Below are 18,569 nucleotides of genomic sequence, written 5' to 3' on the forward strand. Positions count from 1 at the left end.
GCTCTACAGTATGTGATCAAGTGAGAGTACACGACGATGTCTATCAAAAACGCTATTGACTGTAAGTAATCACTTATTTAATAAAAAACGGAACTTGAATGATTTTGTTATCTACAAATAACACAAATCAAAACAAAACTGTATCATTCTAGATCACATTGATCATGCCTTAAAGTGAAACAGGCGAAACGTATCTGGGAGTAATAAAATACAGTGCAGCAAGAAAATGGAGTTTTTATTTACAAAATAAATATTTCTGTGTTTGCTGCGGAGGACGGACACACAAACAAGCACGTTAAATGTCTGCAGCTTCCAGTGACACACTCTGCAAGATCTTGTTGTAAGGGAAACAAACGACATAAATGAAAATATCAATGGGCAGTTCAAGGTAATGAATTGTCATTAACTTTTGACAACAAACTGTACATACTAAGATGTACCTGTGCAAGAGGCGCCCAATGCTAAGGGAAGAAAGCTTTCATATAGGCAATGCTGTTCCAGACGTCACCCCTAGCGACATTCTACTTATGGGAGAGGTCTCTCTCCTCTTTCATTTGCAGGCGAACAATAGTGCACAGTGGATGTCTCGGAGCTCTGTCTAATGACTACCAAATTTGCAGTCTAATGGAACACAGAGCTTCATATGTGTGAGGGAGACAGTGCCAATTTGGATGTTACCCTGGGATAAATTTAAGCGGAACACCTTCCGACACGTGTATGCTTTTGGTATGTGGAAAGACTGCGTTACACGAGAACAACGAAAGTTGCTAACAAATAATTCGACTGCAAGGGTGCGGAACTCTAGCTGCGGAAACAAAGAAAAGGCACACTCGGGATAATTTTGGATAATGCAGAAAATTTACATTTTAAGGGACCACGGAATCTGCAAAGTTTGACAGGAATGTTGACAATATAAGCATTACGACGTTTTGAAGGGAATGCTTTTGGCCGTTGAATGTTTTTTTGTGTAAGGAAGGAGAAACGTTATTCAAATGCAATAAAACTTGCCAGCAAATAACTCGATTCCAGGATGAATCTTTACTCTGCAGAGGAGTAAGTGCTGATTTGAAACTTCCTGGCAGATTAAAACTGTGTGCTGGACCAGACCAGTCACAGGTTCGAATATCAGTTTGGTACACAGTTTCGATCTGCCAAGAAGTTTCAATAATTCAATTGTTGCGAAGAACCTTATCTCGTCGATCACAAGTAAGGACACGCTCGTACTGAAATTTCGCAGAACTCCAGAGGAGATAAGAAATTTTTAGGTGCTCCTGTTGTGGCTCATTTCGCTCCAGTAACTAATGTGATGGATTTCAACATCTGATGGAGGGTCGCTCAAGACTTGGGACATGAGTGACAGTGGTGATAATAAGTTGCAATGCTCTCATTAGGCACATGGTCCACGCATGCTCAGACACAGCGCCGCGCACAATGTTCATGGCCACCATGTCGCCGCACACAATTGTCACCGCCACCATGTGAATGCCTTGAGTCGCTTGACACCAAAGCAGCAACCATGCACCTCATGGAAACGATTTACTATAAACCATCACAGATGATGTCCACCTACCAACACTCATTTTGCGCCAAAATCTTTATTAATTAATTATTTCAGAGGAGCTGCAACAACAGTTGGTGTTTTCTGCAAACCATTTAAGGCACTTGACTGTATGAATCACTGTATTCTCATTACTAATAGTTTAACCACATTTACACTTTGAATCGGTACAAATACCGGGGAGAGAAAAATCAGTAAGCTAATACATGCTGCACATTTTCATTCAATGTCATATGGAATAATGTTCTGGGGTAACTTATCTTTAAGAAAGTCTTCATTGCTCGGAAAACTATTGTAACAATAATACGTGGTGCTTACTCGCAATCATCTTGTAGACATCTATTTAAGGGGTTGGGCATTCTGACTATTGGTGCACAGTATATTTATTCCCTCAAGAAGTTTGTTGTAAATAATCCACTACAGTTCAGAAGGAAGACTGATGCACATAAATACCCTGGGGATAATGAATCCTTCTGAGAAAGCCCCCAACCGACCCCCTCCCCCTTATCTATCCCTCCAGAGACCTCCAACCATGGCACACATAGAAAAAAATAACTCTGTTTCGCTTGGTGTTGACAACTATATTACAGTTACAAGCAAATTTAGAGCACCTGGCAAGAAGTGATGTCATGAGCACATGAGCAGAGGTGACATAAAATTAGTAAAATTACAAAAAGTGACGGAAAATACGTGTAAATTGAGGGAAAATATGCCAAAACTGGAGGAAACTCAGGGAGAATGACTACGTACGTACTTACATGTCTGCTTGTAGCAGGAAAATTCTTGTACATGGGTCGAGTACGTGTCAGCAAGAGGAATACAAGAAAAAAGTTGGCATGGTAAGCATTGGGAACCAACGAAATAGTCATTTTTCGTGGACAGTGATAAGACAGCTGGAATAGACTGTTTAACGTGGATGACCACCAAATGTAGAGCAATAAATTTATATATGTCAGACTGCAAGCCCACATGTGACCCCAAACATATCAGTAACCACCTTATAGGTTTGTATAAAGTGTCCTTAGCTAAAGAGCATTGTATTATCAGCTCGGTGCTGCAATGTACAACTACAGAATGGATCTCATGTTTGACCCTGTGCAAGACTGTTCACGTGTTTTAAACTCTAACAAATAGTTTTTACAATTTGCTTCTCCGTACTATCTGCCAGTCACAACCATGCAGTGTCAGCTAACATGGCTTTTAACAACATTATGCTATATATCTATTGAGGTAACAGGGATACATACAAGTTGACTAGTGTCTTGGAAGTTCCCCTTGAAAAGAGAACCATGTGCCTCTAAAGCGACATGGATTAGCGTTAAACGATGATAGAAAGTAAATGAAGTAATCGGTTGAGAGGGGTTGTAATGAGGTAGTAATGAGATTGATGAAGCATTCTAGAGAGAGGGAGATATTGCGGCAGGTTTTTTGTAACAAATTTAACAATTTTTTTGTTCGTTGTTCTCTTGGGATGTATCGGTTATGCGGAATAACCTGCGTTTGACTCATATACAATTGCATGTTCTGTGTTGTGACTTAGAGCTGCCATCTAACTGTGATTGTTAACAACAAACTTCTCCATATCGCAGTCAGCAGAGAACTTCCAACGCATGTGTGATGAATCATGTCTACCAAACCGACAGAAAACCTATTTCTTCCCCTCCTCTAGATGAACGATGATGTATGCGAAATACTCCCTCCCCCTGGTACATCTTGGATGTATGAAGTCATCAGTTTCATAACTGCAGTGATTCTAAGTTACTAACAGGGGTTTGTGAGGTACCGGAATCCCTGTGTACACATTTGCTTCACAGATGTTGTGTGTGGAAGAGAGTGTGTTCCGTTCATGGGGTTACAGTATGGCACGTAATTTTACATGTCGTACACCGATGATATGCCTTTGTCTATTTCCTCAAGTGATGTCGATGTTTTATGCATTTTATATTGCTGACGATCATTTTATAGGACTGATACGGGCATAGCACAATTTCTGAACCATAATCGGATGCTTCAGAGAGCTACGTAGTCCATGGATCACAAATAATCTATATTTTTTTCCCTTTGGTGTAGAAGGTAGCAGTTTCATCATCTTAAAGTTTCTCACCATAGTGAGTGGCACAGAAAACCTGCATGCTGAATGTATGTCGCGTGTTGCAAATATATTTCCTGCATTGGTGTGTTAACAGTGTTTCATTCCACACAACTAATACATCGAAAACCACGGTGCTCTTACATTATAGCATGCTTAAGTGCAAAACCTGTGGCTTTAAGAAAGTATGTTTATGTTCTACCACCATTTCTCTCTTTCCAGAACCCTCTTGGTGTGAAATCGAAACAGTACAACAAATCTACAGAATTGATAGCACAAGAGATTTATATAAAATGTCTCAAACACCTTCAATATGGAGCTCCATTATTCAAAAATCATATGTTTCGTCTTCTTCTTAATCGTCTCATATATCACCACAATACTGTCAAATATATTAGGCTTGCACAATGAGATTTTCACTCTGCAGCGGAGTGTGCGCTGATATGAAGCTTCCTGGCAGATTAAAACTGTGTGCCCGACCGAGACTCGAACTCGGGACCTTTGCTTTTCGCAGAAAAGTGCTCTACCGTCTGAGCCACCGAAGCACGACTCACGGCCGGTACTCACAGCTTTAGTTCTGCCAGTATCTCGTCTCCTACCTTCCAAACTTTACAGAAGCTCTCCTGCGAATCATGCAGAACTAGCACTCCTGAAAGAAAGGATATTGCGGAGACATGGCTTAGCCACAGCCTGCGGAGACATGCAGAAGTAAAGCTGTGAGTACCGGGCGTGAGTCATGCTTCGGTAGCTCAGTTGGTAGAGCACTTGCCCGCGAAAGGCAAAGGTCCCGAGTTCGAGTCTCGGTCGGACACACAGTTTTAATCTGCCAGGAAGTTTCATATCAGCGCACACTCCGCTGCAGAGTGAAAATATTCTGGAAACATCCCCCAAGCTGTGGCTAAGTCATCTCTTCGCAATATCCTTTCTTTCAGGAGTGCTAGTTCTGCATGGTTCGCAGGAGAGCTTCTGTAAAGTTTGGAAGGTAGGAGACGAGATACTGACAGAAGTAAAGCTGTGAGTACCGGGCGTGAGTCGTGCTTCGGTAGTTCAGATGGTAGAGCACTTGCCAGTGAAAGGCAAAGGTCCCGAGTTCGAGTCTCGGTCGGGCACATAGTTTAAATCTACCAGGAAGCTTTATATTAGGCTTGTATCTACTATACACCAATAAGGAGCGCTAAACTCCTCAGCAAGCAAGCATCTTGGTATGGAACAGCCTTCGCAAAGCGATACTTTGGCGATTGGAAAATGCGTGTCTGCCCCAATTTCTTTTGTCTTCATAATGGACTCATATAAAAGGGAGAAATATACATTTTGCGTCAGAAATTCGAGGTGTATGGTCAACAACATGCATGTTTCAGATTGAGGAAAGTGGATTTTTTTAAACTGTGGGTTCTATGTTGCTGCTTGTCCTGCATTGTGCCATGACCAGTGGCAGGAATGGTTAAAGGAGTGACAGGCAGTTGGGTGCAAAGAATGCACCTACATGACTGGTCATTCAGAGGGGGCTAGCGAAGTGACCAGTATGATAGGTGAGTGGGGACAGAATAGGATGCGTGTGTTGCGTGATAAGAGTCAATACGATGGGTGTTTTCGCTGCATGATTATTCCCCCCAAATAAATCGATCAGTTCTTTGCTTGGTGATACTCTCTCTGGACCCTGAGCATCTGCTCAGACGCGTGAATACTGGGAGACAGGCGCTGAACTGTCGATGCAGTCAACGTGGGCGGCACAGCTATTTCTCTGCAGTGCTGTGCGGTGGACGGCAGATGGTGCGCTCTTCGCAATCGCGAGTGTGTGTGACTGTTAGGACTATTTTTACCAGATATGTTTAGTGGAGACATTGTGATGGAGGAGAGTAATTGTGTTGTCAATTGTTAGTGCATACAAGACCTCAGGTATATTTACTGTTACAGTTTATTTGTGGATGAAATTTAATTACTTGATTTGCATAAAGTTTGTGTGTGATACTCAAACATTGAAAATATGTTTTATTACTAAGAAAAGTTCGTTGTAAAGTGGAGGTGAGTGTTTTAAGTGGTGTATTTGACTGCTGTAAGCTGTTAAACAATTAATTTGATTGGGCAGTGCAAATGGACCAATATACTCTATTTTTGATATCGAAATTGCGTCACCTCTCCTTTTCTTCCCAACATTAGCCAACAGGAATGCAGTATTTTGAGGACAGACGAAAACCTGCCTGTGTGTTTGGGGACGTTGGTTCACACACACAAATATGAAGTAGCATCTTCAGAGAGACAGAGACAGGAAGCGAGTCTGGAATTTCCCAAAAAACAGAATGTCGCCACTTGATGCTTTATTTGGGGTCACGTCATCAAAGGCAGCCGACATCTGGTCCGTGGCCGGTGGTTTTTAGTATCATATCTGTAATTAGGATATTGAGCGGTTTCTAACATCCATGTCGGCATCTGGATGGCAGACACACAGGTGGAAGACCCCAAACAGCAGCTATTGCACCGCACATCATTCCATTCCTCAATGCTTACAGTTGTGACATCATGAGAAGCGGAGTTGGAGAGTGCAAACATGAGCTCTATCCAAGTGGGGAAGCTCTGATTATATAAAGAATATATGTCGATATAGTATTGTCTTCAACTTCGTGTCGTGATATCCTTCCTCTCAGAACAGACTGAGTCTTTTTCCCACCATATTTTTCTAGGAGGTGTGAGAAGGGAGGGGCGAAGGGTGGAGGTGGGACGTCCTCTGGTGGTGGCATTGTGCACTATATCAGTCAATACCTGCATGCCAAGTTGAGTGCGCAAACGAAAACTTTCCAATACGGCAACACTTCCAATCTACAGCTGTGTAATTACACACTTAGGACATGAAGTTTGCTAGATGTGAATTATACCCGCCAAATAAGGAGATCCAACCCCAGAAAACTGAATATTATAAATAAACGGTATATCCTTTGATTTGCAATTGACATTGATTTCAAATTCCTGCCATGAGATCCTTCCTCTCCAACACAGAGTCTTTTTCCTGCCAATTTCCAGATGGAGGAGGGGAAGGGGAGTGTGGGGATGGGAGGGGAGGCCTGGGGGATATATCAGAGGGGGAGGTGTTAATTAACTGTTCGATTTACTTAATTAGACAATTAATTCGATATAAAAAGTATCCTTGCATTGGCAAGGAGGAGGGGTATGGGAGGTGGAGGGGTTTTCTCAGAAAGATTCCCAGGGGTCCTAAATAAACCCTCAGGGAGTTAGAAACCACTTAGCAGAACAAAAGTTTAAGAGGAGGAGTCTATAAATCAATCAAGTTTGCCTCTGAACGTATGCTTGTCTTCTGAATGTTTGTAACGCTGCACTAACAAAATGCCCCAGAACACAGTTTGCTATGCTACTGACAACTCCCTCTTCTGTAGAAGCACATCTACTATTATGATGTGTAAATGGTAATGGGTAGGAAGTACCAACGTACATCTATATTTTTTCTAAAAAATACTTAGAAAAGTTGAGCATGTAATCATATGTACAAATTAATTTGTGATTTGAATGTAAAATGACTCATTCCACATCATTAGTATTTATCATGCAAAATGGTCCATGGATTATGAAACTAAGTAACTAGCAGGAAAGCTGCACAAATTATGACACACGACCCAGAGTCACTGCAGTGTGGATAAATTGGCGTAAAGTTTCAGAGATCCTATATGACAGAAAAGTTGCCACAACGGCTTCAAGATCCAATATAGCAGGCGAGCGAAGTGACATGTGACAGACGAAGCAAGGGGGACACTCAGTGCAGACAAGCACAGCAAAGAGGGCGTTCCTGGCCAAAAGAAGTCTACAAGTATCAAACATAGGTCTTAATTTTAGGAAACAGCATTCTATGGTTGTGAATTATGAAATGTGGAAAAACCGGGAAAGAAGAGAGTCGAAGCTTCTGAAATTTGGTGCCATATAAGGTTGTTAAAAATTGTATGGACTGATAAGATATTAAAGAAGAAATTCTCTGCAGAATCGGCATGGAAAGGAATACATGGGGAACACTGACAAGAAGAAGGGGTAGGGTGGTAGGACTTCAAGCAATAAGTCCCATGCCACGCGGAGCAGCCGCGTGGTTTGAGGCGCCGTGTCACGGACTGCGCGGCCCCTCCCACCGGAGGTTCGAGCCCTCCACCGGGCATGGGCGTGTGTGTTGTTCTTAGCATCAGTTTAAAAAATGGTTCAAATGGCTCTGAGCACTATGAGACTTAACATCTGTGGTCATCAGTCCCCTAGAACTTAGAACTAATTAAACCTAACTAACCTAAGGACATCACACACATCCATGCCCGAGGCAGGATTCGAACCTGCGACCGTAGCAGTCGAGCGGTTCCGGACTGAGGGCCTGAACCGCTAGATCACCGCGGGCGGCTAGCATCAGTTAGTTTAAGTAGTGTGTACGTCTGGGGACCGATGACCAAGGCAGTTTGGTCCCTTAGGAATTCACACACATTTGAACATTCGTTCCATGGTACTAGAGAGAGCTGTAGAGGGTGAAAACTGTAGGGAGAGACAGAAACTGGGATACATCCAAAACATAATTGTGGGCCTAGGGTGCAAGTGCTACTCTTGGATGAAAGATTTCCTGCCACAGGAGATGAATTTGCGGCTGACCGTATCTAACGAGTCAGAACACTGGCGATGCAGAAACAAAAACATAATGCATCACCATGGCTTTAGAAAGCATCGCTCCTGCGAAACGCAACTCGCCCTTTTTTCACATGATATCTTGCGAACCATAGATGAAGGGTATCAGACGGATGCCATATTCCTTGACTTCCGGAAAGCGTTTTACTCGGTGCCCCACTGCAGACTCCTAACTAAGGTACGAGCATATGGGATAGGTTCCCAAAAATGTGAGTGGCTCGAAGACTTCTTAAGTAATAGAACCCAGTATGTTGTCCTCGATGGTGAGTGTTCATCGGAGGTGAGGTTATCATCTGGAGTGCCCCAGGGAAGTGTGGTAGGTCCACTGTTGCTTTCAATCTACATAAATGATCTTTTGGTTAGGGTGAATAGCAATGTGCTGCTGTTTGCTGATGATGCTGTGGTGTAAGGGAAGGTGTCGTCGTTGAGTAACTGAAGAAGGATACAAGATGACTTGGACAGGATTTGTGACTGGTGTAAAGAATGGCAGCTAACTCTAAATAATAGATAAATGTAAATTAATTCAGATGAACAGAAAAAAGAATCCTGTAAGGTTGAATACTCCATTAGTAGTATAGCGCTTGACACAGTCACGTCGATTAAATATTTGGGCGTAACATTGCAGAGCGATATGAAGGGGGACAAGCATGTAATGGCAGTTGTGGGGAAGATGTGGTTCAGCTGTAAAGGAGACCGCTTATAAAACACTAATACGGCCTATATTCTTGAGTACTGCTCGAGCGTTTGGGATCCCTATCAGGTCGGATTGAGGGAGAACATAGAAGCAATTCAGAGGCGGGCTGCTAGATTTGTTACTGGTAGGTTTCATCATCACGCGAGTGTTACGGAAATGCTTCAGAAACTCGGGTGAGAGTCTCCGGAGGAAAGGAGGCGTTCTTTTCGTGAATCGCTACTGAGGAAATTTTGAGAACCAGCATTTGAGGCTGACTGCAGTACAATTTTACTGCAGCCAACTTACATTTCGCGGAAAGACCACAAAGATAAGATAAGAGAGATTAGAGCTCGTACAGAGGCATATAGGCAGTCATTTTTCCCTCGTTCTGTTTGGGAGTGGAACAGAGAGAGAAGATGCTAGTTGTGGTACGAGGTACCCTCCGCCACGCACCGTATGGTGGATTGCGGAGTGTGTATGTAGATGTAGATAATGGGCAGTGGTCTTACGTGCCTCCAGGCAGGGTACAGAGTGCATCTAACGATTTCATCTAAATGCAGGTGCTCTGTCGGACAAGCCACTCACCGTGAAAATGCGAGTGCTGCCTTTGGCGGTATAGAGGAAACACGGGGCACAGTGAAAACGTCTGCGTACCAGATCAGTGTGATTGGACGAAAACCATGGGATGACCAAAGAAACGTCTCACAGATACACTCATTCAAGATGTTCATAGTGGGATGCTACATCCTTAAGGGGCACTGGATTGAAACAAGTGACGAATGTTGATCTGTAATGGGAATCTCGTCGCAACTGCACAATGCTGAGAAGAAGTGACCTAGGGAAGCGTCCCATAGATTATCGTTAATGGAATGAACATTTTATCGATCGTTTTTTATCATAACCTTTTCATGGCAAGATATTATTTATTTTGATTTAAACACTTCAGAGCAAGGTATTGTACAGGGTGGCAGTCAGTCAAGGAATATTATAAGGAATTGGTTTGAAAAATTTATTTCAAAGGCCCAGTGAAATCTTTACAAGTTTCTCCCAGAGTAACTTACGGTGTACGTAAGTGACACAAGTCTTCCAAAACCGAGGTAGTTCTGTCCAGTTAAAGCAGCTGTCAAGAGACGCCCTGAGACCTCTGCTGAAAATGCTAGCGAATTCAAGCCACTGGTTTTAGCCAAGAGCGTGCGTGGGATACAGGTCACGTGTGTGGACGCTGGAGTGTTCTGCGGCGCGGAGCACAGTTGCCTGTCTCTCTTGTAATCCAGACCTCGAGCAGGACAGACGTTTTTTCGGAAGGCAGAGGCACACAATTGATTATTCAGGTTGAAATCAGTGACTGTTTACGATGATAGAGCTCCTTATGGTACTTGTATTACAGAATAAATTAATAAATGTGGTCTCAAGGCATATTCCTGTGCATAATGCTATTTAGAAGTTACGAGAAGTTCCTACCCGAACAACCGTCCCGTTGCTGTCTGTGTGCGTCTTGTTCTCCGTCATGTCGACAATGACGACGCTGACGTTGACCCGGAGGGCGTAGAGGTTGAAGAATCCTAGGAAGGTCAGCAGCGTGACCACGTACCGCCGTCGTCTCCAGACCTTCCAGAGTGGGACCTCTGGCATCTCCTCGCTAGAGCAAGACCATGTGTTATTTTATTTAGTCTACTTGTCCATTTATTTTACCTGGTAACATTATGATCTTCAGGCCCTCGCATACAGTTCATCAGACACGCTTAGAGGGTTAACATTAGCATGTGCATACTACTTGATCTGTACATAATAAAATAATAATAATAATAATAATAATAATAATAATAATAATAATAATGATAATAATGACACATACGAAACAGAAAGGCTGTTGCAAAGGAGCACGAGGGTGTAAAGAGCAACTGATAATAGATGCAGAGGTGACATATCAAGCTAAAACTAAACAAAGGTCGCTACACTACACATACTTTGATTACCAAAAAGCTTTTGATAGTGTACCCTACTCATGGTTACTACAAGTATTGGAAACATGCAAAGTAGATCCTAAATTGATACAGTTCCTAAACATAGTAATGAAAAATTGGAAAACCACACTTAATATCTAAACAAATTCAAATAATATCACATCACAGCCAATACAGATTAGGTGTGGAATATACCAAGGAGACTCATTAAGTGCTTTCTGGTTCTGCCTTGCTCTGAACCCACTATCCTACATGCTAAATAATACAAATTGTGGATACAACATTATTGGAACATACCAACACGAAATCACAGATTTGCTATACTTGGATGATCTAAAACTACTGGCAACAACAAATCAACAACTCAACCATTTACTAAAGATAACAGAAGTATTTTTCAGTGATATAAATATGGCTTTTGGAACAGACAAATGTAAGAAAAATAGCATAGTCAAGGGAAAACACACTAAACAAGAAGATTACATATTGGATAACCACAGCGACTGCATAGAAGCGATGGAAAAAAAACAGATGCCTATAAATACCTAGGATACAGACAAAAAATAGGAATAGATAATAAAAATATTAAAGAAGAACTAAAAGATAAATATAGACAAAGACTAACAAAAATACTGAAAACAGAATTGACAGCAAGAAACAAGACAAAAGCTATAAATACTTATGATTTACCAATATTGACCTACTTATTTGGAGTAGTGAAATGGAGTAAAATAGAGCTAGAAGCACTCAATACACTTACACGATCACAATGCCACAAATATAGAATACATCACATACATTCAGCAACAGAAAGATTCACATTAGGCAGAAAGGAAGGTGGAAGGGGATTTATCGACATAAAAAACCTACATTATGGACAGGTAGACAATTTAAGAAAATTCTTTATAGAACGAGCAGAAACTAGCAAAATACACAAAACAATCACTCATATAAATACATCAGCTACACCACAGCAATTTCATAACCACTTCTACAACCCTTTAGATCACATAACATCAACAGATACAAAGAAAGTAAATTGGAAAAGAAAACACTACATGGCAAGCACCCGTATCATCTAACACAGCCACACATCGATCAAGACGCATCCAACACATGCCTAAGAAAAGACAACACGTACAGTGAGACGGCAAAATTCATGATTGCAATACAGGATCAAACAATAAACACCAGATATTACAGCAAGCATATTATTAAAGATCCCAATACCACAACAGATAAATGCAGACTTTGCAAATAACAAATAGAAACAGTAGATCACACCACAAGCGGATGTACAATACTGGCAAATACAGAATACCTCAGAAGACACGACAATGTAGCAAACATAATACGTCCACAACTTGCCATACAACATAAACTAATAAAACACATACAAGTATGCACCACAAAATGTACTGGAGAATGATGAATACAAATTATACTGGAACAGAACCATTATAACAGATAAAACAACACCACATAACTAACCTGACGTCATACTCACCAATAAAAAGACGAAATTAACACAACTAATCGAAATATCCATACCAAATACAACAAATATACAGAAGAAAACAGGAGAAAAAACTGAAAAATACATCCAACTGGCTGAGGAAATCACGGACATGTGGCATCAGGATAAAGTTGACATTATACCAACTATACTATCAACTACAGGAGTCATACCACACAATATCCACCAATACATCAACACCATACAGCTACATCCAAACGTATATATACAACTATAGAAATCTGTAATTATTGATACATGTTCAGTTACCCGAAAGTTCCTAAATGCAACGTAACATATACCACACAGTTAAAAGGAAGTCACTCTTGATCAAGTTCCACGTCACTTTCCATTTTTAACCAGACATAAGGTCTGAGAAAGGAATATAATAATAATAATAATAATATGGACAGAAGAAAGAAAGGAAAACCGAGGGAAACATTGAAGAACTTCTGGAACGAGAGAGAGGAGAGAAGAAAGAATAAGTAAGTTATTTCATGTGGTCCTCAGTAGGACAAACGAATAAAAAATAACAATAAGTCACCAAGCCTACACTTGAGGAAGCTAGAAGTAACGTGGAGTAGACTTAACTAAATCCGACAACGTAATCTCTGTTGCGGGAAAGAAAGATAAAAGTAATAGATATACTAATGAATATGCGGTGTTACAGTAGTGCCAGCCTTGATACCGTTGTGTGAAATAATTTTTTCGTAATATAACATTCCTGTCACATAGGAGTAATGAAATAACAAAAAAAACTGTAAGATACTACACAGAAGAATTAAAATCTAGAGAAGCTGACTCATTGAGGGAAGACTGAGAAATAATAGAGTGAAGTTAACCTACGAGATGGTAGAAAAAAATAAACACAAATATATAGGGACGAGGAAAGCTGGCATAGTGTTGACAGTGTGATAGAAAATGTAGCAGATCTACTAGCATGAACCATAAGGAGGGTCCACCAGCACGCAAAGGTAAATCATTGTTGTTATTGGGATCAGGTGGACACCTATTTCAGGTCAAATTCAGACAGGTAGTATTAAAGGAAGTTAAACTAACATAGACTTCCAGTTCGTCTTAAGTAGTAAGTGAAATTAACTTATTTCATCAGAATATTAGAAGCTAAAAATAAAGTATGTGAGCTGTTATTTCGTTTGCAAGGTTTTAGTAGTTGGACTGAAACTGATGTCATCTGTCTGTCTGAATACCACATAACGACAGGGATAGAAAATCTTGATGTAAATGGTTATAAATTAGCTGCATATTCAGGTAGATCGGATATGGATAAATCAGGAATTTTTGTATTCATAAAAAAGAAATATAAATACAAAAATGCAGATATAAACAACCTCTCTGTAGAATAGGATACAGAAGAGTATGCATTTGAGTTAATATTGGCAAATGTAAAACTTGATATTGATACAATATAGAGGTCGTCACTGGTCAAATGATAAATTTTCATGAAAACGTTGATGGATTATTGTGCTGCCTGTCATGCTGGCATCAGTTTCATTTGATAGGCTTGTATATCTAGTTGTAAGTCTTTTCCTGCAGAAACACTTTTCTCAATTCTCACACAAGTAAAGTCTTAACTGTAAGTTTTTTTATAAATTTTGAAATTATGTTGGCTTATCATCCTGCTAAACAATTTTTTCAAAGTCACACGTAGCTGTAAGTTTTTCTTGAGCATACTCCTTTGCCTTAAATAAATAAAATTTGAATCTTAAACATGAAATTAAAGTTTGCCATTGTGCTGGCTTGTCATTTAATAAATAATAACTTTTGTGAAGTTGTGCGCTTATCTGCAAGTTTTTTCTTGCGTTAACACCTTTGCCACTAATCAGTGCGCAAATTTTAGACGTAAGTTTTACCATTTGTTACATATTGTCGTCTCATTCTGTTACTTCCAGTACACAGAAAATAAACAAGCTCATATTGCCATGTTGTAATTAAGTTCTGACAAAGTTGCACTTTAACAGAGTGAATTTTGTTTAGTTATAAGTATTTGTTCACATCCTTTTCATTTCGTGCAGACCTTTTTATATCTGAGATAACCATGTCAACACATAAATGATAGTGAAGTATGTTTTCTCCATGATTTGTACAGAATTTAAAGAACTGTGACGTCTCACAGGTAAATTTGTTAGCTCTAAAGTCTTTTGTCAATAACCCTATTATATCAAGCATCAATGTCAAACAGGTGAAAGTAACCAATTTTTAATTTCAATTTTATGTGGGATTAAATTTTTCATTGTATCGCAGAATTACTTTGTTACTATCATTTACGTAACCATGAGACATGGCTTACATAAATTTCCTTTCTTTTACATTAAGAAAGGTTGTTACGTTTCTTTTTCTCCTACAGTTGTATGATCGGTCAATTTTTCGGCAATGCCAAAACCAGGTGATGAAGGAATGGGCCAGAGAGAAGTAGATTAAGATTGCCCTTTTTTTTTTGACGGGATTAGAAGGTGATGCAAGGTGACTAACACGCATCGCTTCACGATTTCTATCAATTGAGTTACATATATTTGATAAATAAGCGGGAAAAGCACACTGTTGGGTGATGGCTGAAAGGTTTTCACGCAAGGAAGCAGATTCCAGGATTACCACTAATGTCTGCTGAGCAGTGTTCGGTGGTACATCTAGGAAGGTTCCGAGGCCTGCTGGTTGTGTTCTGAAGTTGCAGTTTTAGGGCATTAATCCTTTACATAAGGCCACAGGGGTGCCTTAGCCCACAGAGTACCACTTGAGATGTAACAAGTATGTATTCAATGTGGATTTCAACAAGAATCCAAATTTCGATCCTCTCAAAATAGTATTTGTTTTCGTCCAATCCCCTACATCAACTCTCCTCCTAGACACTGCACATTCTTCGTCAACCAATAGAAAAACTTAGTTCAGACTCGGTATCAACCTCAGAAATTCTTTATGTGTACGCCACATAAGGGAAATTTTTGCAGCATTCCCCTCTGTTTTCACCAAACGATACAGTTTTATTCGGTCACTTGGGTATAAGCTTGCTCACGCCCTTCCAACAGAATGTGGGTTGAGAACAGAGATCTTGATATTCCTGTCATTCTTTTACTGGTTGTCGTCCCAAGCCGAATATTAATCACATCCTGACTGTCATCCTGTGTTGACAGTGCAGTTCTAAGATGTAATTGCCGCTTTTTGTTTTAGCACAAGGCTTGCAGTCTGGGCGGCTCGCAGTTTACTTGATCACTTGTGCACAGTGGATGCGAAGTTCATTGGGTTACTTGTTTTGGTTGTTTGAAAACGCGAGTTGGGCAGATGAGAAATTATGATTTTGTGGTTATTTAAGCATTCCTAACATTATCCACCGAAGTCTCACTTAACTAGCTTCAGTATTTCTTGTTGGTTTCCTGTGTTTTTGTTTTTTGAGTGTAGTATTGTAATAATATTCCATGCTGGTTTTGAATTTGAACAAATGATTAGTTTTGTGATATCGGCTTCCATTTATGAACCCTACTTACTATAACTTTTCCCATGATTAGGTGAACCATGTTGTTGTTGTTGTGGTCTTCAGTCCTGAGACTGGTTTGATGCAGCTCTCCATGCTACTCTATCCTGTGCAAGCTTCTTCATCTCTCAGTACCTACTGCAGCCTACATCCTTCTGAATCTGCTTAGTGTATTCGTCTCTTGGTCTCCGATTTTTACCCCCCACGTTGCCCTCCAATACTAAATTTGTGATCCCTCGATGCCTCAGAACATGTCCTACCAACCGATCCCTTCTTCTAGTCAAGTTGTGATACAAGCTCCACTTCTCCCCAATTCTATTCAATACCTCCTCATTAGTTACGTGATCTACCCATCTAATCTTCAGCATTCTTCTGTAGCACCACATTTCGAAAGCTTCTATTCTCTTCTTGTCTAAACTATTTATCGTCCATCTTTCACTTCCATACATGGCTACATTCCATACAAATACTTTCAGAAACGACTTCCTGACATTTAAATCTATACTCGATGTTAACAAATTTTTCTTCCTCAGGAACGTTTTCCTTGCCACTGCTAGTCTACATTTTATATCCTCTCTACTTCGACCATCATCAGTTATTTTGCTCCCTAAATAGAAAAACTCCTTTACTACTTTAAGTATCTCATTTCCTAATCTAATCCCCTCAGCATCACCCGACTTAATTCGACTACATTCCATTATCCTCGTTTTGCCTTTGTTTATGTTCATCTTATACCCTCCTTTCAAGACATAGTCCCATATTTCATAAAAATAATCTGAACTATGCTAAGATTCTGTTTTAGTGTGGTGGGGCCCATTATTCGCAGTGGCCAAATCGTTAATGGAATACTGCAAAAATTGTAAACCTGTTTATCGTGGTGAGGATTGGGCAGCATGTGCAAGTTTTTATTTTGGAGCGCAAACCGTTACTAACGCAGATTAGTTCCACATTAGAGAAGCCTTGGATCACTACAGATACAGAGGCTTGCACGTAATACCCAGAATAAGTTGTTGTTGTTGTGGTGATCAGTACTGAGACTTCTTCATCTCCTAGTACTTATTCCAACCTACATCCTTCTGAATCTGCTTGGTGTATTCATCTCTTGGTCTCCCTCTACGATTTTTACCCTACACGCTGCCCTCCAATGCTAAATTTGTGATCCCCTGATGCCTCAGTACATGTCCTACAAACCGGTCCCTTCCTCTTGTCAAGTTGTGCCACAAATTTTAATACCTACTCTGAATTTTTCTTTTGTTTCCTTTACTGCTTGCTCAATATACAGATTGAATAACATCGAGGAGAGGCTACAACCCTGTCTTACTCCCTTCCCAACCACTGCTTTCCTTTCGTCCCCCTCGACTCTTATAACTGCCATCTGGTTCGTATGCAAATTGTAAATAGCCTTTCACTCCCTGTATTTTACACCTACCACCTTTAGAATTTGAAAGACAATATTCCAGTCAACATTGTCAAAAGCTTTCTCTAAGTCTACAAATGCTAGAAACGTAGAGTTTCCTTTCCTTAATCTTTCTTCTAAGATAAGTCGTAAGGTCAGTATTGCCTAGCGTGTTCCAACATTTCTACGGAATCCAAACTGATCTTCCTCGAGGTCTGCTTCTACCAGTTTTTCCATTCGTCTGTAAAGAAATCGCGCTAGTATTTTGCAGCTCTGACTTATTAAACTGATAGTTCGGTAATTTTTACATCTGTAAACACCTGCTTTCTGTGGGATTGGTATTATTATATTCTTCTTGAAGTCTGACGGTATGAATCAGAAATAGTTTCATTTTATAAACAGCGCTGTAAAATATTAAGGAAAGTTATAAAAAATCCAAGAGCATGCACCACTTGTCTGAAATTAACAAATCAGACAGTAAACTCAAATCAACATGGACCATTGTTAAGAGAGAGACTGTGCAACGAACCATACAAGATAACTATTTCCGTTAAAGAGAACAGGAGCATCATAAAAGATAGTTCATGTGTAGCAGATATTTTTAACAATTACTTTAAAACAATAGGCATGAAAATTGGTGCAAATAGTTCAATAGATAATATAGTTCATCGAAGAAGTAATAGGGAGGACATTTACTGAAATAATAATTGTTCTTGCATTTCCATCTGAAATAAGGAAGATCATCACGATTCTAAAAAGTAAAAGTTCGTATGGCTTGGCTAATATCTCCTAGAAGACACTAAAGTATTGTGGTCCTACTACATGTAATGTTCTTAGTCTCTTGTGTATTTTCAGACAGACTGAAATACGCCACAATTTGGCCTCCCTTAAAGAAGCGTGCCTCCACAGATGTCAGTAACTACCACACAGTGCCAGTCCTTACATCATTTCCTAATACTTCTGAGAAGGTGACGTTCTCCAGGATTGTCACCCACCCGTATAACAATGGGATACTTAGCCAGTTACAGTATGTATAAAAAAGGGCCTCTCTGGTGAGTCAGTTATTTCTGTATTTAGTGAAAACGTAAAATCTTTAAATGGTAAAATATCGCCAGATGGATCATCTGTAATGTATCGAAGGAAGTTAAATTTTTAGGGAATACGTAGTTCAGCATATGCCTGGTTTAATTCTCATTTAAGAAACCTGATGCAGAAATTTACCCTATGTTGTTC

General features: G+C 40.1%; 1 protein-coding gene and 1 non-coding gene across 2 annotated transcripts in view; one reads left to right on the forward strand and one right to left on the reverse strand.

Annotated features, from left to right (window-relative positions):
• LOC126272466 (sialin-like) overlaps nt 1-18,569 on the reverse strand; it is a 220,739-nt gene that overhangs the window by 147,625 nt on the left and 54,545 nt on the right. The window contains exon 2 of the mRNA XM_049975344.1: nt 10,438-10,615. Coding sequence (XP_049831301.1) covers nt 10,438-10,615 — 178 coding nt within the window. The remainder of the gene's footprint in view (nt 1-10,437; nt 10,616-18,569) is intronic.
• Nucleotides 4,386-4,460, forward strand: Trnas-cga (transfer RNA serine (anticodon CGA)). The gene has a single exon. It is a non-coding gene; the product is annotated as a tRNA-Ser (tRNA).

This window comes from Schistocerca gregaria, chromosome 5 (assembly GCF_023897955.1).
Source record: "Schistocerca gregaria isolate iqSchGreg1 chromosome 5, iqSchGreg1.2, whole genome shotgun sequence".
In the NCBI taxonomy this organism is placed as follows: domain Eukaryota; kingdom Metazoa; phylum Arthropoda; class Insecta; order Orthoptera; family Acrididae; genus Schistocerca; species Schistocerca gregaria.